This window comes from Gobius niger (genome assembly GCF_951799975.1).
Source record: "Gobius niger genome assembly, chromosome: 23".
NCBI classification, from domain to species: domain Eukaryota; kingdom Metazoa; phylum Chordata; class Actinopteri; order Gobiiformes; family Gobiidae; genus Gobius; species Gobius niger.
In genome coordinates this window covers 9,335,650-9,356,204 of record NC_136874.1, presented here as the reverse complement: position 1 = coordinate 9,356,204, position 20,555 = coordinate 9,335,650, and the positions used below count along the sequence as shown (strand labels likewise).

The 20,555-nt window shown below is 41.1% G+C and overlaps 2 protein-coding genes across 2 annotated transcripts; one reads left to right on the top strand and one right to left on the bottom strand.

The window, feature by feature from the left end:
* Nucleotides 1-960: 960 nt before the first annotated feature.
* Nucleotides 961-10,768, bottom strand: txndc16 (thioredoxin domain containing 16). The gene is made up of 20 exons (XM_079581940.1): nucleotides 10,562-10,768; nucleotides 9,659-9,832; nucleotides 9,502-9,584; nucleotides 9,354-9,427; nucleotides 9,211-9,285; nucleotides 9,023-9,144; nucleotides 8,419-8,509; nucleotides 8,178-8,346; nucleotides 7,923-8,092; nucleotides 7,796-7,856; nucleotides 7,594-7,732; nucleotides 7,045-7,191; nucleotides 6,900-6,959; nucleotides 6,629-6,833; nucleotides 5,493-5,629; nucleotides 5,207-5,291; nucleotides 4,355-4,496; nucleotides 3,518-3,705; nucleotides 3,071-3,261; nucleotides 961-1,583 (listed from the first exon to the last, which is right to left on the bottom strand). The coding sequence occupies exons 2-20, from the start codon at nucleotides 9,810-9,812 to the stop codon at nucleotides 1,348-1,350; spliced, it is 2,529 nt and encodes an 842-aa protein (XP_079438066.1). The 5' UTR covers nucleotides 9,813-9,832; nucleotides 10,562-10,768; the 3' UTR covers nucleotides 961-1,347.
* Nucleotides 10,769-11,420: 652 nt separating this feature from the next.
* gpr137c (G protein-coupled receptor 137c) lies at nucleotides 11,421-18,761 on the top strand. The gene is made up of 7 exons (XM_079581847.1): nucleotides 11,421-12,114; nucleotides 15,272-15,321; nucleotides 15,394-15,501; nucleotides 16,298-16,436; nucleotides 16,502-16,651; nucleotides 18,010-18,135; nucleotides 18,235-18,761. Exons 1-7 carry the CDS (start codon nucleotides 11,734-11,736, stop codon nucleotides 18,631-18,633), a joined length of 1,353 nt encoding a protein of 450 aa, XP_079437973.1. The 5' UTR covers nucleotides 11,421-11,733; the 3' UTR covers nucleotides 18,634-18,761.
* The last annotated feature ends 1,794 nt before the right edge of the window (nucleotides 18,762-20,555 follow it).

Below are 20,555 nucleotides of genomic sequence, written 5' to 3'. Positions count from 1 at the left end.
GAATATTTTTTTTAAAGAACCTTAACTAATAATATCCATATGCTTTGATGAAAATGGAAAGTGCCTTCATAAGTGAAAATCCAAAGTGCTTTGCAGATCTCCGAGTCCTGGCTTAAAGGCACAAAACCGTTCAAACAACTAAATCTCCTCAAATCCATCTGAAACCGCCACTCATTAGAACTAATCAATTCTGCAAACCAGCGCTTTTTGCACTTCATCTGCCGGGAAAAATTACACAACAATCCCATAACGCTTTGGGATTCTTACCGGACATGAGGTAGGAAAAAAGGAAAAACAGCATTAATTTATAAGAGGATTCCTGTAAGTATTCACCTAACTTGCGTTATACATCACACCAATTTTTCACGCTTTCTCTGATTTTATACAACGTACAGATGTGGCTAAAGCGTATCGTATTTTATAAAGCTCAAATGCCATGACCGTTTGGCAGCAGAATTGAGACGTGAAGATGTAATCAATTTTGAAAAATTAATTTGAAGAGAAGCAGATGACCAAGATCCTATCTGAAGGTTTTCCAGAAAGTGCACAGTAAAAGAGCTCATAAACACATTCAAGTGATTATTCCTGGGTGATGTAAGGCCTGTGCAATCGCTGCTTAAAATCAGTAAGACCACCACGAAACGTTACAAAAACACTTTCAATTCAGATGTTTTTGTTGGTGACATTTTTATGAGACTTACGGTAATGCCAAAAAGTCATGGGGCGCAATCTCATAAACAATCAAAAGTGAGTAATCATTGATGTACTTTGTAATTGTCTTCAATCCGGTTTTACCACCATGAACGATCACAAGCGCTTTCTTTTGAGGGTGCATTTTTATGAGACTTACGGTACGGTCCCAAAGTAACAAAATCCCATCTTATAAACAAGTTACTCACTCATGTATTCTCGCGATCCAACAATAATAATTCTCAAATATTTTTCAACCGATCTGCTTATTTGATATCTACAATTAATGACGACCTTAGAGGGTGGTTCACAACAAAATAAAACCTTTTCCCTATGTTTCAGATACCTCATTTCGAAAAGATGTGACTGTCTGGATGCTACTCTGGCTCTTCCTCTGCCTGCCTGCTCTGCTTTATCAGCTGTAAAAGGAAAAAACAGACCGTAAGACTCACTAATGGCAGTCATATATCGAAAAAGCACAGTCACAGTACCATTAGGAGTCAGAAGGTTGTGGTGCGGTAAGGAAGGAAATGCTTCTACGGACACTACAATTTGAAAAATGTATCCAGTGTAACACACACTTATACAATGAAAGAATATACAAAAATAGTCTTTAAAATATTGTATACAGCTATTATGAAGTCTAGAATCTGGATGTCAGAGTTCAGTGTGTTGCGTTGGTCCATTCACATCTAAATTCGAAACAGGCTCTTCTTCTACTGTCACATCGTCTGCTCCGTTCACCTCTCCATCTTCTTCTTTCCTTGTTTCCTGGCCATCCATTTCCTGGTTGGGCTGCTGTTGCCGCGCAGAAGTGGGGTCATTCTTATCCATTACCGCCAGGAAATCATAAAACGGTGCGACGGGAGGCCAGCTCTCCTCTCCCAACAAACCTACAGAGGTAGAAAGAAAATAAAGTCAAACGAAAGATTTAGAGAGACATAAAGTTAGAAGGAAGTATGTTTTGGAGGAGTGTACGGAATGCGCTGTGTGACATGAACAAATTACAATTTAAAGCCTGAAGGGATTTGGACATGTAAGAGCAAGAAGAGTCTTTTAGTGCAAATGGGACCAAAGTAAAGGGTAGAGAGGCTGAGTGCCATTAGCTGTAAACAGTTTGAAGTTCGAACAATGTTACTTTAAAGACTCCATTATCCTATTTACATTACGGTTCTAAAACAACACGTTCATTAACTGCCTTTAACTTGACATACTTTAATTTTATGAATGGTTCTGTTGGCTTTATATCTATTCTATGGGTTCCAGATATATTTCTTTTTATTTATTTATGCTTTAACTTAGTATCTCTGTGATTAAACCATTTTTCTTCCCATCTCAATATGGATTCAGCCAAGCATAGAACAGGAGCTGTCCGACTTATTCTCATCACTCCAGCTTTTGTTGCTTGCTATTAGAAGTCAATTTGCCGTTTAAGCATGAGAAACAAAATGGATGCGGCCGCCGACAAAAGACTGAATTAAGAATGAATGTCCTCTTTTAGAGACGAGACATGACGTCTTGTCTATAATATATCTTCATTTGTGGAAAAACTCCGCTAAACTGTCTGCAATAAAAGTCAGCACGATTTACAAAGTGTTTTACTGTATTTTCCGAGTGAAGTCACAGCTATCTCTTTTGTTCTGTGAAATTACCAGGAAGTTTGCATACCGTGATTGATTACTACAGTGGTTTTAAATTTAGAGCTCTGCTGGAATGTCCTATCTGACTTCAAAAGGTGAGAGAGGCTATTGTTTCCAAAGTCATCATCTCATCGCTGCACAGGGAAGGTCATCCCCTCTCACAGCTGTAAATCCAACTGCGGTGAATGTTTTACTCATCTATGCATCGTAATGCATTGATATGACAATGTACAAACGCCAGCAATGCTTTATTGTCTTGGTTTTATGGATGTGTATCTAGACATTGAGTGCACTTTAACAGCAGGTGCCAAAATTAGACACTATTTTAAGAGTGCAATTAGAGTAAACAGAAGGAGAATGGCGCTGAGAGAAAAGCCGAGGAAGCATTACCCCAGCAGCTTAGCAGCGGTTTTAAGTACACTAAACCACAGGAGTAAGGGCACTATTATGGCTGCTTGCGAGGAAAGATGGAAAACAGAGAGAGGTATAAGGAAGCGTATTATGTTACACTATGGTACTTTTCCTTTACACTCAGTAATGGCCAATACTGGGCTGAGGATGAGTTGATTTACAGCTTCCCTATATGATAAACACATCCATCACAACAGGTCAATAAAGGAACGTACTTGTTTAAGGAAAAATATGAGGATGAGGGTTGTCCATAAACTACAAAATGACCGAATAAATGTTTCAGAACCAGTATGTTATTGTCTGTACTACTTCCTCTTCTGTTTCCTCACCTGCAGCTTGTTCTCTCCCCTCCTCGACCCTCTGTATCCACTGCAGCACAGAGGCAGCCGCGATGGGGGAACGCGGAGGGAACTGGTAGATTTCCGCTGCTGATGGATTGTGGGTGAGGACCAGAGAGGGCAGAGGGGGCACCGTGCCGAGGTACGAGTCAAGGACATCGATACCAGCTGGAGTCCGGCCCCTGGGACAGAAAGTACAATAGGGATGATGACTGTAACAGAAGTACAGTACAAAGGTAGCCATCATTCCCATTGGTTTGAATTGAGGAACTTTACAAAGGAGCTATTCACAGGAATCTTCCCAATAAACATGTGTGTGAGTGATTACGTTTGCCTGGAAACAATTTGACTGGCCTTCTGCTATGGTTGTTACGGTTAGGGAAATGTCTTCTATTGCAATAAAAACACAATTGGTACAAAATGGTTACTGGTACGCACAAATGGATCCAACAGGGCAGGTATTTTTCCATCTTCGGTCCTCCCATCTCCGCCACTTTCTTCAGCTCTCCAACCAGCGCCTTGTTCTGCTTTCGCCCAACCTCGTCCTCCTCCTCTCCCACAAACAGGAGGAGCAGGGTCTTGCCGAGGGACAGGAAGGTCGGCAGGTTGGCCACGGTTAACTCGGGCTGGGGGCAAGAAAGGGTTTACAATTTACAGGAGATCAAATTGCCTTTACGAATGCGCTACATCAGCTCGAGCCACACAGCGATTCTGTGGCATATGTGGCATTCACACACCGCTGCCATTTGCTGACGCCACAACAGCTGCCACACTGATATGGGCAATCAGCAAAGAACATGCTGAAAGAGGCAGGACGTTTGGACTCCAAAGCAATTACCAGCAATGGATGCATGATATGTTGCAATTATTTATATAGGAACATTTTAAAAAGCAAAAAAAAGGCCCTGACTCCATATGATTACCTAATATGATCTGACAGGGTAATGACGTAAATCTCCATACCACAGCATTATCAAATCTGTTTTAGCATAAGCTCACCACATTTGTTTACTTGGAGACGTAAACGTAGCTGTGACACAATCATTACACATCGTATGCATAAACTTTAACATATGGAATCCACATCTGGAGTTTGTTATGTACTTGAAATGATCTTTCAAGGAACAATACGCACTTGGTATAAACAAACGTCTTCTTATAAGTGTCATCAAAGGCCGTTTATTAGCAGATCAGCAGCCAGTGTAAGCAAAGTGGGGCATTAGGAGGAGCTTTTATCGAGTGACTAAGATTGGACTTGTATACAATGAGATTTACCACAGGTTGAAGGAGTGCGGCGTTTATGTGCGCCGTGAGTTCTTTGGCCGACGAGGGCAGAGGCAACACGGAGGGAGAATCATCTGCCCGCCATGATGGGAGGACCAAAACAGCCGGGAGGTCTGCCTTGTGACTTGAAGCCCTGAATGACAAGAAACACTGAATACATAAATAAAGAAACAGAAGTCGATAAGATGTTGAGAAATAAGTTTTCTGATGCAACACAAAAAAGACTTAAGTGCATATGACAAGACTGCCCACGTCAACAGAACATGGTAAACCATTAATAATTCAATTTTGTCGAGTCTTTATTATTTCGAGTGTTTATTAATTCACCTTCTGGCACAAGATTTGACATAAGAAGGGGCACACATTGTACATAAGGGCCATGAGCGAGCGAGTATGATAAGAACGTACATTACGTACGTAATGTTTTCGTCGGTCACTATAAAATAGCCACTTTTCTGGTATAAAACTAATTAATATCGGCATTATGCTACCAAAACTTAGAAACAAAACAGAAATTTCACAGTACGTTATGAAATCTTGTATTGTATAAGATTAAGCAGTGCATAATTATAAAAATACATTACATAAAAGGGAAGGAACTTTGTAGGTCTATACACTGTAAACATTCATAACAGATTCTGCCTCCAGCAAGCGTGGTCATAAGATGAATATTTCAGCGTGATCTTGGCTTTCTGGATCAAAAGATAAATCTTTTTTTTATTTTTTATCTGAGCTGTATAGCACCCAGGCAAATAACAGCCAAAGGCTTTAAATTAAATTAAATTAAACTTACAAGACGCTGCCCAATTTGAAAACAACCTTGAAAGAGGAATGAGCGGTTACCATTTTAGTGCCAGGCCATCCGTCAGTAGTCCAGTCAGCAGCTCCCCTCTCAGGGCTTTGGCGGCTTCAGTAAACACTGATACACCTACAGATAAAGGGGAAAAAATGCATATTCTTTATTTACAAGACAGACATAAGACTAAAAACAATACATACAGATGTGTTTGTACCAAGAACAGATCCCAAAGTGACATTTCTTTGAGCTTATTTGCTTTCATTTTCTTGGTTAGAGATGAAGGAAACATGGCCAGAGATAAATAAGTTATATCTATGCACATAGCGTTACCTGGATGTGAGTGTGAGTCAAATAATCCCAGCACTTTATCTGCAACATGTCCAGATAGGTCAGGATGAATGACCCCGCTCATAAATACATTTATATCGGCTTCGTTCTGCAGGTTGAGAGGTGAGTCAGCACGGCTCCTAAAAAACATACAATAAAAACAAGACTATGTTCAGAATACACACTGTATAATATCAGGCACTAATTTTATGAGAGTGGCTTGTAAGTTAGTATTAGGTTGGATAAACCGTTTTGACGTTTTTTGGCCTTGTAGGAAATGCTGAATTGTTGACACTTGGGTCAGAGTATATCTAAATATGCAGTTTTGGGGGATCTGTATCGGTCACTATCTATCAAAAGTGGACTGATTGTTAACTGCACTAGTCTTTCTTGCAGTCTTTCATGTATTGTCTGTTCATATCGCACTGTTGACGCTCTGAGCTATTTTGAAATGCTTCGCGGAAGACAAATTCCACGAAAATGTTGTGTGGTCATTAATAATTAAAGATTCTCATTCTGAATGAGTGGTGAACTGGAGACAGGTGATTTATGGTGCTGCAAATAAAGGAACATAGTGGGGTCTGTTTGGAATGAAAATGAGAGATATTCAACTCTTTCTTTATTATTGTCTTAGAGAACTGACCATCTTGTACTAAACATGGTTGAATGCACTCTGTAGATATAAAATAAAGCTATAGGACAGCCCAGCGCAAAGATCCCTCTGGTCACTGAAGGAAATGTAACCGAAAATTTATAACCCCCCTGATCCCTTTAGTGCACAGCAAATCCAAAACATATTTTTCAACAACTTACATATGCCGGAGACAAAATCCTATGTGGAATTTCTCCCAAAGGATAGAGCCCATCGCTCTTTGACACTCATAAAGAAATACAGTGGCCGGCCGCGGGGGTCATGTTGTATTTGGAATGACATGATTGGAACAGACAAGAGAAATGTCTAGAGTTTAGGAGATTAGTTTTATAGTCATGATTGAAAAACATCGCTACAGGAAGTTTATTCGTTTCAGAATCCTCAAAGGGACATGCCATGATTTTTGTTATTTTGGCCTCTCTGTGATGTCTGATAAGTGCGTTTTCTATACAAAAATGTGACTTACAGCATGAAAAATGTGACTTACAGCATGATGAAGCGGTACAGTGCTTGACTAGAGAGCATCCCTTTGTAGCTTTGGGCAGGCTCTTGGGATCGAAGGAGCAATATCGTAGGGAAGGAGGCGATTGGCTGGAAAGGTAGAGGCTTGGATGTACCAGACTGAGCCGCACATAGGTCGGTCCACTCCCCACAGTTCACAGCGGACATTTGGACATCATCGACATCTGCGTCTGAAAACCATATAATAAGAATGAAAGATCAAGTCAGAAATCAGTTTTAAACTCAATCATACTCACCTAATAGGCTTTCTGCGACTTCAACAAACGGTTCAAGGAAAGCCATCGAGACAGCATCCCCTAGTGATGGAAAGACAACACCACGCAATTCAATTTACTGATTCATGAGTATTAGAAAGAAATCTTGCGTTGCTTTGTGGTTTACATTTGAGGTAGAACAGTGCCACCGTGAGGCTGCTTTGAGCTACTACATTAAAAAAGTTCTTCGTGTTGAGCTCAGTGAACACATCCATGTCCAGCTCGTTGCCACGTTTTTGATAGACAGAGGCGGCCACTTCATCGTCCAACTGGTCTGAATGCAAAGAAAAAAACATGTACAGAATTATTTACAATTTTTATACTCTTGTTCTTTTTTTTAAACCCCTTAACCGTCACCTGAACCGAGCACATTTTCTCCAGTTTGGCTTTCCCCGAATCTTAAGAGCATCAAAATAACGGCGAAAATAAAAAAAAATTGCTGGAAAAGCTAAAAAAAAAAAGTGACCATGAAAAAGCAATAAAAAAATCTTCAAAAACGCTTCAAAAATGAGTCAAAAATGCAGCAACAATGTGACAAAAAAAGTTATGATCACCTTTGTAACTCATTACACTGTTGCTCTCCAATCGAGAAGCTTTTAGATTTGGGTAAAGCTGAACTGGAGGAAATGTGCTTGGTTCAGGTGGGGGATAAGAGGTAAAGTTCATGATTAAATACCAAAGAAGTCTTCATCCTCAAAATCTTCCATTTCTTCTGCCTCCTCCTCTTCCTCTTCCCAAACGGCTTCTTTCGCTTCCTTATTTGTGAATAGGTCCAACACCTCCTCAAGGTTGTGCAAGGTCAAATACTCGATTGCCTAAGAATGAAAACAAACACAATTTTAAAGCTGCTGACGGGTAAATTAACAACTATTCGATACCTTTCCAGGCAGTCTGTAAGCGGCGTTGAAGTCCTTGTGAGTCTTAACAGCTGGATTATCCCTAAACCATAAAAAAACAGTAATAATTGAGGATGTAGATTAAGCGGGTGGTTATAATAATCGTTACCTGTAAATGAGCAACACTAAGGCGAGTCCTCTGAGTTTCCGCGCCAAAGTGTGAGCCGTTTCCTTGTCTAAATGTTCGGTTCCTGGTTGTGCAAATAAAAACACTTGAGGGACGTGCTGATATGGAAACTGGGGTGCTGGTACTTTTGAGGGATCTTCATGCATCTCAATCTAGTAAAAAGTACAAGAATACCAAAAAGAGTAATGAATGATGCCTTTTGTACTAAACATATGCTATAATTCCTGAATGAATCACCACTAAAGGAGTCTCCATGAGCTGCAGGAAGGAGTGCAGGCTGAGAGTGGACAGTGGTTTTCTCATTGGAGTCAAAGGACATCGTTCAGACCCGGTCGATCTCAAAGCTTTGTGATCTCTGCAGTGGAGAACCCACACTTGAGCAGACGGGGCGGATGAATCACTTATGCTGAAAGAGAGAGAGAGATATTCTAAAGTTCATTCAAAAAACTTCATATTGTTGAAAGAGGAGGTGACTTACCCCAAGTGTTTCAGAACCGGACCTCCAGTTATGAGAATAAACTGGTATTTTGCTCCGTACACAAATGCAGTCTCCATAATAGATCTGTGTTCTAGGAAAAAAAAAGGAAATATTATAATAGGAAGAACATTTATGGGTGTTTTTTGTAAGGATCAATTTAAAGCAGGACCAAGTAACTCATGCCCCTATAGGCCATAAGCGCCACTGCAGGTGTCATAGCATGTTGCGATTTTTTACTTATTAATTGTCCGTGAGAGTAAATACTACGCTGACAGAAAAGACAAAGGAAGAGAGGGATATTGTACATCCAATTACACAATGGAGATAATTGTTTTCACTCAGACTTTGCTGTAAATACTGTTTAAGTGGTGCCGCAGTTAGCTTTGGCTGTTAGCCTGTTAGCTTCTTCTTCTCGATTCCATTAGTGTGTATTGGTGGCTCCGACCCGGAGGCAGCAAAGTTGCAACTGTGGTTTTCCGGCCAGAGACACCAGGGGGAGATCATCCCATTAACACTTGTATTACCCCAAGAGGAACTACAAAAAAGATGTATTAAGGTAAACAAGTTACTTAGTACTGCTTTAAAGTTGCTTGATTGTTGATACCCTGAGTGCCCAGGCTGCTGACGAAGCCCAACACAATATCCTTCCTCCCTTTAACAGTCTTCTCCATTGCCAGCAGGTCAGCGTCAGTGTGGACATACCGCACCTCATCACGCAGAATTGCACTATAACGAGACAATCTTTTTATTTCGCTGATTTAAAAACAACAATTATGCGTGTGAGGCACTTACAACAAGACTTCAGAGACAATGGCATTGACGTCGAACACAGTGTCCAGATCGAAACACAGAAACTCCTTACCGCTCCTAAGAAAACAAACAATAGTAAGTCAGTTTCAGTGTTAGAAAACGTACAGCTACATTTGATACTGCACCTGAACAGATATGCTGTTTGTAATACTTTGGCTTCAGAGCAATACTTTGAAAGCATTTCTTTATTGCAGTTTACCTACATCAAAGGCAAAATCACATTCAGATGGCTGGAAAATTAGGATTTATTTTCTAATCCAATCGGCTACTCACCTTGCCAACCAGCACTCCATAATCTTGTAGTGCATCAGCTGACTTCTCTAACTCTATCAGGAAAAGGGATATCGATGGTGTAACTGCAAAATAAGAATCAGGCTTATGTAACAAAATAGCAATTCCACATTTCATTAGCTTGTTACAAAGCGTTTACCTTCTCGTTCGAAATACATAAACATCATCTTCCCAGAGTTAAGCTTCTCGTAGAAGTCTGCAGCGGTGAATTCAATTAGGTTTGATGTGTTGGCCTTTTCCAAGCATCCACCTGATTTGGCACATATCAGGGCGATAGCCACACACAACCACATTGCAGTACTTTCTGTGCTCCCTGAAAGGATTATACAGAGTTACAGCAAACTAAAAGATGTCCATAATACTTTCTTTACTCTTTAATCTAAGGCCCACATGCTTTATATACAGACCCTTTCCAAAAAATGATTTTATCTATTTCCATAATTCCATTCAAAATGATACACTTCCAAAGATATAGATTCAGGGTCCACAACTTAAACTTAGTTGGGCTTCCAGCTCACAAAACCCACGAAAACAGGATGTGGTATTTCCAGGCAGTTATGGAAGCCCAGATTTCTTTGATCTTTTTTGTTTGTGGGTCTGGTGTCCCTCATTTTCCTCTTTATCCGGCGAGTTGGCTGGCCAGTCGAGCACTGTGATGGCATGGGCATCAAACCGGGTTTTGGTGCTTCTGGCAGAATGGGCAGGGGCCAGGTCCTGCTGGAAGACGAAATCTGCATCTCCATTCAGATCCTCAGCAGAAGGAATCATGAAGTCCTCTTAAACGTGACCTTGGATTTAAGAATGCAGAGTTTACCAACACCTGCACTGTACATTGCACCCCAAATCATGACTGACTGTGGATATTTCACACTCGACCTCAAGCAGCTTGGGTTCTGTTCCTCACTAATAAGCAACTAAATACATGAGATCGTTTAAGTTGTGGGCCCTGAATCTATCATCTATGGACGTTTTGTATATTCCATGCCGATTTCTGTAAAAGAAACAAAGCCAAAAGAAACAGATCATGCCAGATGTTAGCTACCTGATAAAGTGAGGGATGCAGCTCAATGATTGGAAATATGTTTGACCACAGTGCAAGTCATCATTCATCGGGCTACTGTCCTGTCCAAAATACAAATGCAATACCGACCGAGTGACACGGTACGTGCACTGGCATTAAAACAGAAAAACATTTTGGCTGTCAATTTTCGACAATATGACATGCAAAAATGTTGTCCCTGAATTACTTTTGCAGAAAGAAAGCCTGTCAATGTGAATAGCATTTCCTAAACATACTTCAAAATATAATGCGTCACAAATTCAAAGGCTTCTTCGAATTGACGTATTCTCGCGGACTCCTTGCAACAACTACGCCAGTTATGGTATTTGCAAGAAAAACACGAGCATGAGAGCTTACGTTTTGCGCTAAACGCGTGTTTTATGACGCATTAAGTATTATTTTGAAGGAAAAGCTACCTTTATCTTACTTAACTTGACGCAGTTCCCTGATAATTGTTTTGAAACCTCCATTCCGGAAAAAAGAAAGCCCATGTGCCAGCCTTAGCCAATCACAAAGAGGGATCATTTTATATCAGCCAATGGTGAATCCCAGAGGCGCAGGAGGCGGGCGTTTCAGCAGCCTGACATCATCGTGGACCAATGCGGGCCCTGAACATCGTGGAGGCTGGTCGGAGAAGCAAACCAACCAGCTCGGAGGCTGCGTAAGTGGGCGTGAGGTTGTTTTTCACTCTGGAGCTCGGGCTCGGAAACTGGGCGAAATTTCTGGCTCTGAGGACTGTCCGTTCAGCGGAAAGCGGGTCTGTCACGAGCCAAAATGGCCGCCCGTGACGCAGCAGTTTCACCGTGACTCGAGAGAGAGGGGGGCGGGCCGTAAACTGCATCACAGCTGATCTGAAAGCTTTTCTCCCCTCAAGTTGTTTTTTGCAGAGGAGCTTTGCAGGGATTCACAGGGGGATCTCTTGTTGTTTTCGTCCCCCCTTTTCCCATTCTTTTAACCAACTGCCTTAGATTTATTTTCTCACTTTAGCACCGGATTATCTACAACACTGCGCACCTCCAAATATGCCACTTCTTTTCAGAATATACTGCTTTTGTTTGCTGCTGCCTGCGATGGATCTGACACAGCTCTGACCAAGTTTGCTGTCTTTTTCGCCTTTTGCAGCACGTTATGCGTTGAAGCAAGCGTCAGAGGAGATGTTTGCTGCGGGGGATGAGGTCAATTCCTTGTTGTTTACCTCACAAAAGGAGTCCCCCCCTGGTGGAGCTGCCATCTCTCCCACTCTAGAACTAAGCCTGACCACAGTCTACACCGTCCTGTATTCTTTCCTGTTTATTTTCGTCTACCTGCAGCTCTGGTTGATCTTGCACTATGGCCACAAAAGGTTCAGCTACCAGAGTGTGTTCTTGTTCCTGTGCTTGCTCTGGGCTGCACTTCGGACCACTCTTTTCTCCTTTTACTTCCAAAATATGGTGCAGGCCAATCATCTCCAGCCCCTGGCCTACTGGGTGCTTTACTGCTGTCCCGTCTGCCTGCAGTTCTTCACCCTATGTCTGCTCAACCTATACTTTACACAGGTAGGTACACACCCCCTTCTTCATCCCTTTGTGTGTGGAAGAGAGTGCAGTATGCCTTTGCCTGTGACCTGATTTCAAAAGCTGACTAGGCACTTCCATGGGTTTTATATTAATTACATTTCACATCACAGTTCATGTTGTGTTTTTTTTTTTTGCACAATTCTGCTCCTTTATTTGACTGCACAGTGCTTCACGGCCACCCATTGTTCTCCGCCTCCACTACTGCATCCCCCTAAAGATGCACTATACAGGCAAACCTCATAGAGTCCACACACACAATTAACTTCGGCTCAATATACCATGGCTTTCACATGGGAGATGAAGCCAATGTAATCATCTCCATTGATTTTGAATTACACAGCATCCAGGTAGTGTGTGTGTGTTACATAAAGCAAGACAGGGTTTGCGAAATGAGAATTAGTTTTGGGCAATTACTACTCCCCCCAGCAATTCTTATTAATGTTGAGGGTATTACACACTGGCTGGATTGATATCAGGAAAAGCAAATTGAATAAACATTGTTATCAGTGAACTGCAGCATTTTGGAGCTCCAGAAAGGCAGTTATTTGGATACTCTTAGACACAGTTTAACAAGAGTCATCATGATTGCATAGACACGCTTCTTCTGGTGTTATCTAAGTTGATATTAAGTTTAGAGCCTGTTCAGTTGATTAATATTGCCCTGGTTCAGTTCAGACTGCATGTCTTAATCCTGGATTAGGCGAGATTCAAGACCTCGCACATTTAGCTGTGTTTAGCTCCTTTCAATAGAAGGTGGTGCGTTGTTTTCTAATGTGTAACTAGTTGTTTGAAAAGCAGTGGTCCATTTTATTGATGCACTTAACTGTAGAAATTCTTTGCTGCTATTGCAAGAAACCCCTTTGCTGGTTATTGGTTAACATGCTCCATTGACCTGATGTCTGGACTTCAGCTTTGGCCCTTTTTGAGAGTCGCTGGCCCTCCACCTTGTCTCATGACCAGGGGAGACATGTTAAAAAAGCTTGTCCCGGGATAGGAGGACAATAGTGGCCAAGCTGTCGTCCCCTGAAAGAGAGCGTGAAAGAGGGAGGGAGGGGTGGCAGAGGGGACACAGCTGGTCAGTCACAGTTGTTTAGCACCTGCCCACTGCCCCACTGTCAAAGACCGGTTTGTTTTCTCACATAGTAGGAATAGTAGCACTTCTATACGTCCCAAAAGGAGGAAACGGTGTGGAAAATTACCCCCAAAAAGAGGAAGCCGTCGCGTCAAACCGCTGGCCTACTTTTCCCCAATAGGTTTTGAAACCACCACTGCGTCACATGACTGATGGTGTCTGTCAGCTGATCTGCACCCACCCATTGTATGTATGGAAAACAGGGGAGGGAAAAGAAAGAATAGGTAGCAATTTGGTGTGTGTCACTGGACGCCGTTTGAGTCCACTGTAAATTATGGTTCCCTGCATGGGGTTTTCGTGACTCGTCCACCGAGGCCTGAGTAATAGGTTATCATCTACCTATCTGGTACAAAACATCATACTTTCTGCTATGGAGGCAGGATTGTTTGCCATTGTGAACATGAGCTGTGTTGTTTGCACAGGTAGGCAGATCAGAACCTGCCTTGTGCTATATTATGCCATTCAAGTCCGTGCAATGTTTAGGAGTTGAATTAAGGTAATGCTCTTGCAAAATCCCCAAATAGCTACCTTTCCGAATGACTTTCCAGTGCCAATGGTAAAGTATATCAATTATATATCGAATTATCGTTCAAAAATAACAGAAAAACAATACATTTTTGGGATCGATGTTTATCGTCTGTACATTTATTAGCATTCCCCCCTATTTGTTGCAGTTACATTATATTTTATGTTTATTGCAGCTTGTGTGGTGTTCTAGGACAGTTCCCAACCAGGGGTACGGGGACCACCTGGGGGTACTCGAGGACCTAGCAGGGGGTACTTGGAACTATTTCAGATTGAAAAAAGGGGAAAATGTAACATCATTTTTACAGGAAAAGCTATATTTTTCAATAAAATGTGTTGCTTTGGGAGAATTCTAGGTTTATTTTGACTGCAACATTGTGCTTTTTCTTACAAATACCACTTTTAAGTAATTACTTTCTAAATAAACTGTAATACCCTTGAGGTAGGGGGTACACAGTTGACCACTGAAAGGCCAAAGGGGTACGAAAGACAAAAAACGTTGGTAACCACTGTTCTAGGATGTGATTATGCACTTTTAGGACAAAGGACTACTGTCATTTTGATGCTTGAGAGTATCTAGTATCGTTAGAGTCAATAATATCGTTTATCGCGATACTTTGCTGCCTCAATACATCGAACGTCAAATATCGTGTCAGGCCTAACGTCAATTCACAAAACAAAACCTCGCCTCGCCATTTCTTGCGATTCTAAAAACAGCTTAAAATAAAAAGTGACAGTGAAAGCATCACATCGTGCGTGACTTTGATGCAGCATTGAGTTTGACTGTTGACGCTTTCGCAACCCGACACATTCAAATGAGTATCTCCACATGATTGTGACAGTTTATGGCCTGACACAGATCCTCCAGAGATTTGTGATGAGTCAAACTCCAAACCCTGTGATTTCCTTCTGCCTTTTGTCACTAGACCTTCCCCACAGCACCTCATAGTAAAGCTCGTAAGACTATCAATGAAAGCTAATGTGTCATGTATACATGCAATTGCCTATATTTTGGCATTTCTTATGGGGATATCGCTTAGTTGAGCTGCCATGGGATTGTTTTCAGTTCTTTATATGAGAAAATGACTATGGACTATTTCTGCCTTGTTTTGCACCGACATTTGAATGCAAAAAACATCATTCCACGAAGTTAGTGAAGTGAATCTAGGGCAGCCAAACTCCCCTATTTGTACTGGCTGAACTTGCGCACAATCGGATGAATACATGTTTGTTTGAGATTGCTGTTCGCTTAGTAAGTCACTGAAGAAACCACTTGTCTGCAGTTTAGAAATTGCTTACATTTGTTTACTGCAGGACTGTTCTGATGAAGTATTTGTTGCGCCGCGTTGCTTGTTTTTCCCCTCTCTGTTGCGAGCATGTCACGACCCAAGAATCTCCACGGGCCTTGCTAAGTTCACACTCGTCTCCCAAGGCAGCCCACCTGACCTGCCCTTTTTTTTTGTCTGTTTTTTCTTTAAGGTAATGTTCAAAGCCAAAGCAAAATATTCTCCCGAGCTCAATAAATACAAGTAAGTCTTGCCACATATGAATGCATGTTTAACTGGTTTCTTTTTAAACAACTTCCTCTGTTGTTTCTCCAGGGTCCCTCTGCGCTTGTTGTTCCTGAGTCTAAGTATATTTTTCCTGGTGGTGAATATTACATGCGCATTGTTGGTGCAAAGAGCTCTGGAACGCTCTGAAACACCAAGGTAAGATGGCCTTCGTTTAAAATGAATACATATGAGTTTGCAGACTGTTAATGATTTATTTCATTGTGTATGCATTTTACACAGTGTCCCATAAAGCTGGGCACTGTTACATGTTTTTCGATACCCGTTCTTTAACAATACTTATACCGATACCTGAATAATACTTTTTCGATACCTATTTTAAATTATTTGTCATATCAAACCATAGAGAGATAATGATGTTGATTTATTCCTTTTCCTTCCATTGAATTTCTTTTACATTTGTATCATTTGTTTGAGGTGAAAAAACCAAGAAACTCACTTTAACGACAAAAGGGCAAAACAAAAGACTTTCCAAGTTATTCTTTTTTCCCCCCACATTTTTCCCAAAATATTTAAATTTCTTTTCTTTTTTTTCTCCAATTTTTTCATTTATTTTTCCTTTTTTCCCCCAATTTTTATTTTTTTTTAATTATTTTTTTCCCCCAACTTTTTTAATTTCCCCCCCAATTTTTGTAAGTTTTTCTCATTATGGTTCCACATTTTTTCCATTTATTTTCCATGTTTTTTCCCCCCAAATGTTTCTATTTCTTTTAATTTTTTAATGACCAACAACATCAAAGCTTGAATATAAAGATTTTTCATTTCTTTTCTGTACCTGCTTTCCATTCTTTTATTTTTTAGATACCAGTAGTACCTAAACCTTTTTATTTGATACCAAACTGGTATTGTTTCACGGTGCCCAGCCCTAGTGTCCCCTCATCTCTGGTTGCTGTTGTAAACATGAATTTTTAACATTCTCATCTTGTTTCTTCAGCGATGCCACCATCAGACATGCGGTGTTGGCGCGGGTCCTCATCAACGATAGCCTGTTCGTCCTATGTGCCATCTCGCTCGCCGTGTGCATCTTCAAAATCGCCAAGATGTCTTCTGCTAATGTTTACCTAGAATCAAAGGTACTCAATCGCATGTACTCAATCGCCTGTCACGGATACGGACTGACGGTGTGTTCTTCCTCCAGGGGACGTCAGTGTGCCAAGCCACAGCCATAGGAGCTGTAGTCATTCTCCTATACGTCTCCAGAGCGTGCTACAACCTGGTGGTGGTGTCTTTGTCACTACAAGACAAGCCCAACCCTTTTAACTACGGCTGGTACAGTGTTTCTGATCAGGTACGTTGCACAGAAACTCAGTGGGTTCACAAACACTTCACATTTCTTACATTATCTGTTTTATTATGTGGCAAATTCTGTTCACTGCACGTGGTGATGACTGAAAAGAACAGTTTGGACATTTCCGGTGTCTGTCAACATAAAAACACAGAAATAAGTGTGAAAACTTTCTGGACGGGCCAACTTCCGTTCGTTTCTTGCGATTTTGGGGGAGGCGATGCTCAGTGGGTAAAGGGCTTTGTTTGGCTATAAATAGAACGAGGCGAGTGTGTGCGTGTGGTGGTGACCTACATGATAGGATTTCAGATGGACAGATCTAAAGGGCTGATACACTCTCCCCCTAGTGCTGACTGTGTGGGCATAAGCTGACATTACAAATTATTATTCGAATCTGTGGCCGCACCAGCTGTCAGTGCAATATCCCCCCTGTTTGAGTTGGGATTACAAAATACTCCACACATTATTGACAGGGTTCAAAGTGCCACGATGGATTTTTAGTTGCTAAGAAGCGCACATGGGTGTAGTGCGCATTGCAAGTTACCAAATTATACAAAAACTAGATAAATACATCAATTTTTTGCCATTTAAAGTGCAGATGACAGGTTTGAATGCTTTTAAAAATATGACTTATTTAAATGAATGACATCTGTTGTAAGTAAATAACTATCATTTTATTTCAGTGAGGCAGACATGTTATTTTTGTTTGAATTTTTAAGATACTGACAGGAAGTGACATAGATAGAGGTAAAGTTCCATAGCAGTTTGACTCACTCTTTTCCCATTGACAAACATGGTCGGCACGGCAACAGTTTAAAATTGTTGTCCCCCATCTATGTCACTTCCTGTCAGTCTCCAATAAGGAAGTGAAACTGTAGGCATAATATGGTCAAACTAAAGAAAACTGGGTTAAATTTTTAGCTAAATCTTAATTATATTTGTGTTAAATATGTGTTTATTAGTTATATTAGTTTACAGCACAGTAGTAATATTATATTAGGATGGAAGTCGCATGCTAATTGGAATAACATGCATAATGTAGGCCTGGTTTTCCATATTATTACCAAGGTTATACTTCCTGATAATTTAAATTTTTTGGTTAGTGATTACTATTTATATATATATATTTATTTATTTTTACCATGAAATTAAGTAAGACTAACATGTGTCCTGTTTCCATGAGTGATTTTCATGTTATTACACTTCCATTTCCATCCTTTTACCACACTATTTTTGTGTTATAAAGTAAAGCACTACCCAATAAATGTAAATGGTCATGCAGTGTAGATTTCTTTGTGTTATATGGAGACTTTTGTATTGTTTTTTAAATATTTATTCATAGGATGTCGTCTTTGTTGCAGGCTGATGTGCAGGAAATCACCGGTGAAGCCTACATCATTTTTGGAATCATCCTCTTCTTCTGGGAGCTGCTTCCCACAAGCCTCGTGGTGGTTTTCTTCCGAGTCCAAAAGCCCAACCAAAACCTGGTAAACCGACAACTCACATGCAAACATTATTATACTCACACGCTTTGATCTTTTTCTGCTTTTTCTGTGCATATTAAACATATTTGATCTTCTTTCCAGGCTCCTGGGGGCATGATCAACAGCCACAGCTTCAGCTCTCGTGCCTATTTCTTCGACAATCCCCGCCGCTACGACAGCGACGACGACCTGTCCCGTAGCATCACGAGCCGGGCGGACCGCACCAGCCTCCTGTCCTCCACCCCGCAAGCGGGCGCCGCGTCCACCTGGTACGGCTCCATCCCGCGCAACTGTAGCGCCATCCTGTCCGCGCAGCCGGCCTCCTCCACTGCCCCGCTGCTGTTCGCCTACGGGAACATCCAAAGTCACCACCATCACCACAACTTCTATTCCACGCCGCAGAATAACAACTATAGCAACCAGTATCACGGGAATTACTATTCCACGCCGCAAAACTACTACTGTGGATCGCAGACGTACTACTGCACACCGCAAAACTGACTCAGAGGAGGATGCTGGACCCGGTCATATTCAGACTGAACGATGTCGTGGCTTTAAATGCATGGAACAATCACAAGGAGCAGTGCTAAAATGGCCGACCATTCTGCATTCAAGACTGGAATCATCAGGGACCAAACCCTCTCTACCATGTCATTCTCACTCTTTGTATAAAGTAGAAATACAGCTATGAAGCATAACATTATGACCACCTGCCAATGTAGTGGAACCAGTGTTCATTTCGTCAACTATCTGCTATAGTAGCTTTTGGATTACACAGGCACTGTTTCTTCCTCGGACCAGGGTATATTGATGCTGACCACTGAACACTATGAAACCTCAAGAGCTGCACCTTTGGAGAAAAAAAAAGAATAGGGGAAGATTTATGGCTAATTTTGCTTCTCCAATCCCTGCCTTTTTTTTTTTGCTACACAGTAAACAAATAAGCTTTGGTGGTTAATATGTTATCTTATTGTCAAATATGCAAGTGTGACAATGAAGGAATTACATGTTACTCTTCGCACTGTGGTCATGATGCTATGCTTGATTGATAAACATCCATTCTGAGAATCTAATGTGGCTAATGCTAAAGCTAAAATAGTCTGCTTGGCTACAGACTATGCCAAAACAGCAGTAGTCACCATAACAAACGTTTCCGTCAAAAGCCTTGGCTCTCGTATTTGGTTACAACACCAATTGACGTTCTATTTATGGACTTTGAAGTTTACTGAAGAGTTTTTGTAAGCAGAGGAACTCTAAACAAACGAGTGATTTCGAATGTGTAGCAAAGCCGCCGGCTTGACCGAGAACTGAACTGTGATCCGTCAATGTAAGTAGGACTTTTGAGACGGTGCGACGTAGACGAAACGAAAGAATAGTTTCGAAACATACCAAGAGTTTCACATAAAAGGATGTCATATTTTTAATCAGAAAGTAATTTGAAACATTTTGCACTTAGAGGACCCCAAATAGACTAACAAATGTAGGACGTCATTTCCTACCATATTTATGTACCCGCCCCTTGGCAATCCTCTATTTTACTATTGACTATTATCCTTTGTGGAAGGACATATTGATGTGCCATCACATTAGATCATATCCAATTCATTCCTTATGGAAATATTTTTGCACAAGATTATGTGTGTGTTTGTGTGTGTCAGAGCTGATTTAGCATCCCAATAAGTGTGCGTATGGTACAGTGGCTTCAGAAGTTTTCAGACCTCGCTCCGTTTTTATTATGCACCCGACTAAACCTGAAATCCTATACATTTCTTTCCCACAGGTAACATTCAGAAAAGTGTATCGTGTTCATTTTCATTTGTTAACACTCTGTAAGCCTGAGTGTAGATTTGTTTAAAGAATAAATATAGCAGCTTGATGGCGCAAATTAGTTAGCATTTAGCCTCTCCTAGCATAGGTTTAGCTCTGAACTGGGGTGAAGATAGAAGTGACCAAGCTGTTCCATGATTTCCCGATTTAAATACAGTTACGTGAGCCTTTACACAATCCAAGGCTAGTTACACAAAATTAAACACGCAGATAAAAAGGGGTACTATATTGTAAGGCGTAATAATACCTTAGGAGCACTTCGACGTCCGCGCAGTAATATCTCACTTTTATGTGTGGATGTAGAAGTGCTCCTAAGGTATTATTACGCCTTACAATATAGTTCCCCTTTTTTATCTGCTTAGAAAATGAAGGCTAACTGTAAAGGGAAAACGTGGAACAGCTTGGTAGCTTCCAATGCTGGGAGGGAGAGGCTAAATGCTAACAACATTTGCACGACTGAGCACACGCACAAAAACCAGACAGTTACACATCCACTCGTCTAAGCTTAATATAACATATCTCAGTATAACCGGGGGCCTGTTCCTTTAAGGGTTATGGATACTCCCTAAAGCCACTGTATTGTGTAGGTCTGTCAG